This window comes from Agelaius phoeniceus, chromosome 3 (genome assembly GCF_051311805.1).
Source record: "Agelaius phoeniceus isolate bAgePho1 chromosome 3, bAgePho1.hap1, whole genome shotgun sequence".
NCBI classification, from domain to species: Eukaryota; Metazoa; Chordata; class Aves; order Passeriformes; family Icteridae; genus Agelaius; species Agelaius phoeniceus.
The window spans coordinates 5,387,766-5,396,349 of NC_135267.1; the positions used below are offsets into that span (position 1 = coordinate 5,387,766).

At 42.5% G+C, this 8,584-nt stretch overlaps 1 protein-coding gene across 4 annotated transcripts in view; it reads right to left on the reverse strand.

Annotated features, from left to right (window-relative positions):
• TFAP2D (transcription factor AP-2 delta) overlaps window positions 1–8,584 on the reverse strand; it is a 54,085-nt gene that overhangs the window by 35,885 nt on the left and 9,616 nt on the right. For all 4 annotated transcript variants that reach the window (XM_054630485.2, XM_077176496.1, XM_077176497.1 and 1 more), the window contains one exon: window positions 856–1,021. In XM_054630485.2, the coding sequence (XP_054486460.1) occupies window positions 856–1,021 (166 nt within the window). The remainder of the gene's footprint in view (window positions 1–855; window positions 1,022–8,584) is intronic.

Below are 8,584 nucleotides of genomic sequence, written 5' to 3' on the forward strand. Positions count from 1 at the left end.
TTCTCCAAGATGTGTCAAGACAGCTCTGGAGTGGCTGCATGTCTCATGCTGGTTAAAATGACTTTCAGTACAAGCAGGAGGATCAGTGTGGCCCTCAGTGCCAGCAGTGAAATGGCCCATGACTTTGCAGCTAGTTTTGATCAAAGGGTGTTCAAGCAGCTGATGCCATCTGAGCTGACGCCTCAGGGACACCGTGACTTAGACATGACTGGCTGAATTACAGTTTCCTCCTGGTTTTCCTCTTGCAGTGTGAGGCACAGTCTGCCCCTTTCCTTCTTTCTGCTCCTGCTCTCTGCAGGTGTCTGCTCTGGTCAGTGAAGGGTCAGAGGCAAAACTTTACCTTAGTATTTACTTCTCCCCAAATGTGTCTCACAACGAGAATAGTAAAACCAGATTATTCTGTCTTTTTTGCACTCAAAAAAACATGCAGAGAAAGGAAGGAAAAGACATCTCTACATCTCGGTGTTTTATTTTTTTGTTGAGGGAGGGCTGTAACTACTGTAAAACGATTTGCTTTAAGGCTGTTTTCAGCAAGAATTTAGATTTCTAGGTCTGGTGAAATTTTCCACACATTGAATTTCCTCCTTTTTTTGCTCAAAACAAGTCAAAGCAACATCTATCCACATCTGATGAGTAACTGAACAGAGGTCAAAAAAATCATTTTGATGAAAAATGTAAACTTCCTTATTTATTGAAAATTCCCCAGTGTTCCCTCCTGATCCATCCCCTTTTGTTCACCTCAAATGTGACCCTTATCCAAGTAAGGGAAAAGAATAAAACCTGTCTGTTGAAAAGAAATAAAATTACAGCAATTACTGCATTGCCTAGGAGTTGTTATCCTCACCTTCAACTTACCTTCTCAAAATACCTCCGAGGAGGGAGGCGTTGAGGCATTCTGGTGGTGAAAGGCGCCTCTTCACCTCTGCAATGGTCACTTTGTACTTGGAAGTGGAGCTGAGCAGGGACAAGCGACCAGGAACGGAGCAGAACAGGTCAGTGGGGTTGACAACACAGGTGCCACCTTCAAAAAAAGGAATTAAAGTGAGGGAAGCCTCCTCTTCTGTGTTTTGGCAAACTCAGCCATAAAGAACAATTCCATGCTTCTCTTGTGGTTGGTTTTGTTTGGGTTTGGTTTTGCTTAGGGTGTGTGTGGGTTTGGCTTTCTGTAATATTATTGTTCTGAGAAAAATGAATGTGCTGGAATTTCAGTGTGGGAACAGTGAATTATTAGATCTCATAAGATTTACAGTCAGAACACCTTGTTATGGTTATTTGATATCATTTCATTTCATGCTCTGAAAAAATTCCTGATTATCACTGAGGTCTCTCCAATCTAGTATGATTAAAAAAATAAGATTGAACCCTCACTCACAATTTAAAATAAAACCACAGTTTGTGAAAATATTGAGACACTGATTCTAATGAGAAATGTTAAATTTAACTCTCATAGCAGTATCTAGAATTACAAAGATGCAAGAACATGGATATGCAGTGATTTGCAGCAAGAACAGCTTTCCACACCTTTGAACTCATAAATTCCTTCCAAAGTTAGGTCAAATCCTCAGCTGATATTAACGATTGAAATCTATTGAGCTACATCAGTTTATCTCAGGTTAGCTCTGAAATTGTTTATTTCTTGAGAGTGTCAATTACTTGGCCTGGGTCTAAAACTGCTGAATGATCACCAAATCTTTCAGTCAAGACTGTGATCAATAACTCCTCAGGCAAATCTGAGCTTTTAACTTAAAGTTAGTATGAGAGAGAGAAAGAGAGAAAACTTTCTCTTCAGCCAATCCAAGAGAGTAGAACAAATTCCCAGGGAAAAAAAAAAAAGAAACAATCTTAAGGACTAACACATATTTTATCACCAAGCACAAAGCAATTTTCTTTGACCTGCCTTCTCCAACCTGACTACAACAAAAAAATTCTGTGGAAGAAATAAACCTTACCACTGCATGCACTATTATTCCCTGGGGGAAAGATAAGAAAAAGAAGAATGAGCTGCATATGACAGTGATACAAAATATCATAAAATTCAATGCACTACTAGAAGGAGTTCAGATGGTTTATGTGAGGATGGTGATGTGAAGACCTTCTTAGAGTAGAATTTATCTGTGCTCATCACTCATGCTTAAAGGAGGCATACTGTATCTTTTAAAATACCCTGATAGTTCCTTTTTTCCTGGGAACGTCTTAAATCTTTTTTAAATACAAAAGCTCACTTTGTTGCACTTAAAAATTTTGGCTTCTAACCTAAATTCTATAATGAGAATAGAATAGAATAGAATAGAATAGAATAGAATAGAATAGAATAGAATAGAATAGAATGACAATTCAAAGGTCCCTTTAGGCAAGATCCTACGCCTTTATCAACTTACACATGCGGCCCTCTTAAAATTAAGGTGACTCTGTTCCACTTCTCACAGAGACAGACTGAAGGATGAACCTTCATTAAATGCAGACTATTGCTTGCTTACATAAGGCAAACAGAATTTCTTTCCAAATATTTCAGCTCTTGAAGGTATATTTAAACATTTGTGCTGACAGCAACACCAGAAAAGAACATCTCTTGGTATCAGTCCCAGATGGGTGAGATCCTGACTCAGTACAGCAGGGTATTTTATGACTTCTAATTATGTTCCAGGGCAGATATTAGTGTCCACTTCTTAGACAGGATATAGAGACAATTCATTCATCACCAAAATATAGGCACATCAAGGGCACTGATGCACATTTTTACACAGCTCAAAGCTACAATTAATGAGCTCATGTGCTCAAACACAGAAATCTGGCACCACACGCCTGAAATAATTTTGGGTCTGTGTTGTTTTGGTGTGTTTGGGTTTTCTTTGGTAGATTTTCTTTTTTTTTTTTTTTTCCCCAGAAACCTGTAAATATTTTCAAGCAACATTTTCCAACTTCTGGTCTGTCAGGTACATTTGTGAAGAGCGTTAGCACTGAGTAGATCTGTTTGTTTGGCATCTGCCACACAATGCACATACACACGTGTATATATATATACGTGTCAAGAAAACAGTAGCACTGTCTACATATTTATTTACTTCAATGAGTCTCTAGATTTTATAACGAGTGAGACTCTACTGAAATCAGTGTCATATTAAAGTTCATCTCCTTGCCAGGTTAAGCCAGTATGTGCACCCTTTATGCCAGATAAATAATTGTTCCTTTAATCCAAAAACCTGTTACCCTGCAGCTGCTCCTACACTAACCAGAATTTACTGGAACACTTCTTATTACTATTTAGTAGAAAGTTGCTGAAACATTTTAAAATATCATGCCCAAGCAGCATGATTTAAACCAAAGCAATTCCAGGTGAGCCAGGTATGGGTTAAAAGTAAAAGAACTCAGCAAGTCTCGATCATTTGCTTTCCAGAAACATGGGGAACAAGTAGCAAATTACAAGAAGGTAAAATCTATTGCATATAATTATTTCACTCTATTAATTATTCAGTGACACAGCAACAGAGAGCGGTATGGTGCTTTCCAGATGAAGATATATCTTTGTCACAAGCTGTGTGCATTTTTGAAGGCATGAATTTCCTCTCCACCTTGGAGAGGAGATGGATGAAGTCCTGGCCTTTGCACCAGGACTTCATTCTGGTTTACCAGGATGTTTACCACCTTTCTGTGGTAAACAGAAAAAGGCATAGAGGGCTGCTGGAAGGAGAGGAGAAAGGAGAAGGGCAGCCACACAGGAAGATGAAGGATTAGGTTTCTTGTCAAACACAAGCTTCAAAGTTCATTCCTTCCTTCCTTCCTTCTGATCATGTAGTTAGAGTGATTTTGCAAAGCAGCTTAAGATGAAGACCACAAGATATGTTTTAAGGTGAACTAAACAGCAGTGGCAACAACCAGCTTTTTTTCCTGTCAACACAATGCCACTGTAGGTGCTGCTGGAAAAGTCAATGCTCGCTTAATTGTTGACCCAATCTTGTCATAACAGAGTGCTTGAGAGGTGGGATGCTAAGATACCAGCAGAAGAAGCAGAAATAATGCCTCAAAAACAGAGTGGAAATAATGTTTTTTGTGAGTCTAGTGATTCAGCCTGGAGATCCCTATTACTCTCAGCAGTTTTTGCTGGCTTTGGAAATCTTTGCAGACTGACTTCTACTGCCAGGACACATAAGAACCCCTCAGCTCATCAAATTAAGAGCCCCACATGCAGGAACAATGAAGAAATCTGCCTCCAGATTTCTTTGTGCCCCACAACAGTGTGCCTGAAGAAGGGAAAGCTGTGGCCCTTGCACCCTGGCTCGTTATCCATGGCATTCATCCTATGGCAAAGCCAGAAAATGGAAAAGGAGAGCAGGCAGACAGTGAGATAACTGGTGGGATCATCCAGCTGATTGCTTCAGCAATTTTGTGCTCTGAGTACCAGGTGAAATGGGCCTCTGAGTGTTGAGAAGACTCTTTTTAGGACAACTGTTTATTCCCATAGGGAAGTGAATACATGGTCTGATCTGACTTCATCTGTTGCCATAAGGTACTACTTTGGAGATGGCTGTAAATGGTGATGATTGTGCTCTTACAGCCAGAGATCTGGAAACAGAGGCAGGACAAGATTTCGGCAATGGGAGAATTATAATTTATATTGCAAATGATAGATTGGGGAAAAAAAGAAAGGAGGGAAGATTTCAGGCACTCAGTCCCTTGTTTAAGGCTTCTCTCTCATCCAACTCTATTCCATTACTTTATTCATGACAGAGTTTTAGTCTCTGATCTGTCATCTTCATGTTGATTTCAATAAATGCAATTTGTTTTTGCAATAAGCACAAGATAATAATGGGCAGGAAAGAGAGATGCTTTGTGCAGCTGACCTCATTTAAGAGACAGACCAAGGGCCCAAAACTGCTGTGTACTGAACCCCCAAATCACCTCAAGAGAACACATATAACCTGATGTAGCTAAAGATGTTCCTGCTCATTGCAAAGGGTTGGACAAGATGACCTTTAAAGGTCTCTTCCAACACAAAATATTCTATTATTCTAATCTATTATTATTTTCAAGTGAGAGAGGGGAATGACAAAAGACTAAGTTTGTTTTTATTAGTTTGCTTTGGGGACCCAATCCTTTTCCTTCTGACTGACTGGTTCATGCTCCACACATGAAGTGTCCCCCTTCATGAGAACTGTGCTTTTGCTTTGTTTCCCAAGCCTAGAACAAACAAAAGTTAGGCTATGTGGTACTGGGAAAGGTATTCAGAGCGAACATGGGGAGAGCATTTTCCTTCTCTCATTCCTGTCTCCACATCAAATAGCACACGTGGGTACAAAATGCCAGCACAAGTGATGATGGGTTGTGCAGATGACAGCAGGGAGAACAGAGCCATGCTCTAACCCACCCATCTTGTCAGCACAATGAAAATCCCAATAACACACGTGGTGAGGGAGCTGGCTCTGTTTTGGTTGCAGGTTCCCTTTGTACAGATGAAGAGAACAATGGGGTGGCTGGAGTGTGGTGGTTTATTCTGGTTTAGTTACTCGGGCACCTGCTGAAATGCAAGGCTCCCTTACACCATCAGAGTAAAATATTTGTGCTTCCTTTCATTAATAAAATCAACATTCTGGAATATTTTTATACTTTCCATAAGCAATGTTTTTGTTTTTTTCAGGAATGGCAGAGACAAATGTCCATAAATGTCACTAGATGGTTTTTACACTTTAAATACATTTTCTTCTAAAATATATGTCTATAATTTTGTGCATCCTTACACTCTGCAAGGCCATCTTTTAGTTGTTAATTGTAACAGCCACAATATGACGAGTGTTTTATATTCATTCAATACAACATAGTCCCTTTCTCCAAGACATTCACCTATAAATGTCATGCACCTATGTAAGGAAACATCATAATAAACTGGTGACAACACTGCAGAAGTGCTGTTTATTTTGTTTTTCAGGATATAGACATTTGTGTACATTATTAAGTATAAGTACACCTGGATGTCAACAGATTGATCTTATATAAAATATTAATAGCATGCTATGCTTTTTATTAGTCTATTATTTATATCTACAGGTGCTGTTTGTGGGATCCTCCAGTTTATAGTGTATTTTCTGCCCTGTGCTGAAATTCTGGCAAGTTCAGGCTACATTACAAAATAAAGACATTAGAATCTGTCTCTCCTTAGCTTTTTTCCCTTATCATGTAGCAAATGTAAGCACGTAGTTATCAGTACAGATTTTGTCAGTACTGTTTAATCCCACTTTCGGTTCCAAAAGGTTTATAAGCAATTTAAAATGTTCTCCAAATTATCCTCACATGACCCAGTCATTAACATCAGCAGCTAAATATTCAAAACTCTAAAACTAATCTACATTTGTCAGGAAAAATAGAAATACTGCAATTCTTTTTTCCAGTTATACTTTTAGTTTCATTTAAGTTAACAAACTTTGGCTGATGTTGGTAGCCACATAAAACCAGCTCATGCCACAAAGCCAAACAATTCCGAGATGTCCCTTGCTACAACATTCATGCCAAGAAAACAAAGACATGCCTGCATGAACAGAACATGAGAAATTTTTAAATATAAACCAAAAGATTCAGGAAGATTGAGGGTATCACCAGCAGTTTATAAGACCAGCCTCTTACCTATACCACGTTTTAAAGGATATTAAGAGCTGTAAGAGTTTTAAGTGTAAGCACGGTTTAAAAAAGAGCTTGGGAGAGCAAGGTGGGAAACAGAATAATACAAATAAGTGGGTTTGTTACAAGAAACCAGCTTTAAAGATTGTATGAACATGTAAAAATATCTCCTGCCCCCAGGACCAGCCCTCCATTATCGAGGTATATCAGCACTGACACAGAACTCCTGTGACTCCTGGGCTGAAGGGTAAGATCCAAACCCTACCCAAAAGAAAAGACATCTGTTTCATTTCTCTGTCCCGCACACAAGGGAAATGTATCTTCCCTATGCCTCTCCAGGTCATCTCTGTGCCACTGGCTTGGGAAAGCCGCTGAGTGCGGCTGGAGGGTGCCCGTGCCCCTGTGCTGGTTCCTGCAGGACAAAGGCTTGGGCAGGCTGTGCGTGGTGCGGGTTGTGAAGGTGTGGGAAAGGGTTGAGGCTCTGCCCAAGGTGCCGCATGAGTGGGGCAGAGCCAGCTGAAAGGAGAATCTGTCCCAGGAGCCGCTGGCTGGCTCTGTGTGTGCCCTGCACCTGTTGTGTGTTTGTTGTGTGCTCGCTCTTGCACACTTCGCTCCCGGTGTGTGTGCCTGAGTTCGTGGTATTCCAGGGGCAGCTCAGCGTGGTGCACATCCCGTCCGTGCCTGGCTCCAAAATCTCCGCTGAGGCAGGCAAAGCTGGGACTGTGCAGATCCTGACACCCCGCAGCTCGAAATTGAGCAAAATGCGATAGGAAAGACAGGATACACAACTTCTACCCCAGCAGGAATGGGGAGCAGCACAGAGTCCCAAAGCCAGGGAGAACGCAGCCCAGTGACTTTCCATAACCCTGCTGCCCACCGCCAGAAAATGCACTTTTTGTAGATCAGCAGGGAAAACAAACAAACGACCAAAAAAATGCCCAAAAAACAACCAAACTTCAAAGAGACAAACAAAACCTCGCCGAAAGATCAAACCAAAATAAAACAAACAAGCAAGCAAACAAACAAATAAAAAAAAGCTCTCAAAACCCAGCCTGATCTCTTCGCTAAACCTCTGCCCAAGGTCTGGCCGCGGCCAGAAGCAGAAGACGCTGCCGGCTCCGCTCCCTCCCGGCCCGGCCGAGTGCTCGGAGTCCGGGCAGAGCCCGACAAACCCCGAGCACAAACCCCCTCCATCCCCTTCCCCAGCCCCAAACTCCTGGCGAGCTGGAAGTCGCCGAATGATTTGGCTTTAGTCGGCTGGAGATTATCTCAGCTGGAGCCGCGAAAGCCATTAATTAAGCCAGCTATTTAGGATTTTTAATGCGATTTAAATTGGCCCTTAGAACAGAAAAGAAAAGAGAAAAGAAGAAGACAACAGCGCTAATGACAGCGCGTTAAGATCTGAACACAATGATGGGCTATTACGGGAGTCCCGAGGCTCTTGTAAGGTTCAGAAGAGCCGGGAAAAGGGAAGGAAGGGCCCAACAAAGGGAAGACAAGGAGGTGATCTGCCCTTCCCTCGGTGGGCTCAAAGCTGGGCGCAGGGACAGGGTCCAGCCGCAGGGATGGATCCTAATCCACACCGAGCCCCGCTCCAGCGCCCGGAGCTGCCGGGAGGGCTGGGGGACCTGGAGGGGACACGGGAGGGCTTGGGGACCTGGAGGGGACACGGGAGGGCTGGGGGACCTGGAGGGGACACAGGAGGGCTGGGGGACCTGGAGGGGACACGGGAGGGCTGGGGGACCTGGAGGGGACACAGGAGGGTTGGGGGACCTGGAGGGGACACAGGAGGGCTGGGAGACCTGGAGGGGACACAGCCGGGCTCTGGGGCGATGTGCTGGGAGCGGGTAGGCAATTCCTAGGCAATACCCGGGGAATAGAGGAGGACGAGAGTGGCCAGGGAACTCCAGGCGGTTTGCCAGAACAAGGTGAAAGAAGACGTCTTGAAGGTCCTTTTCAACCTAAATTATTCTTTGGT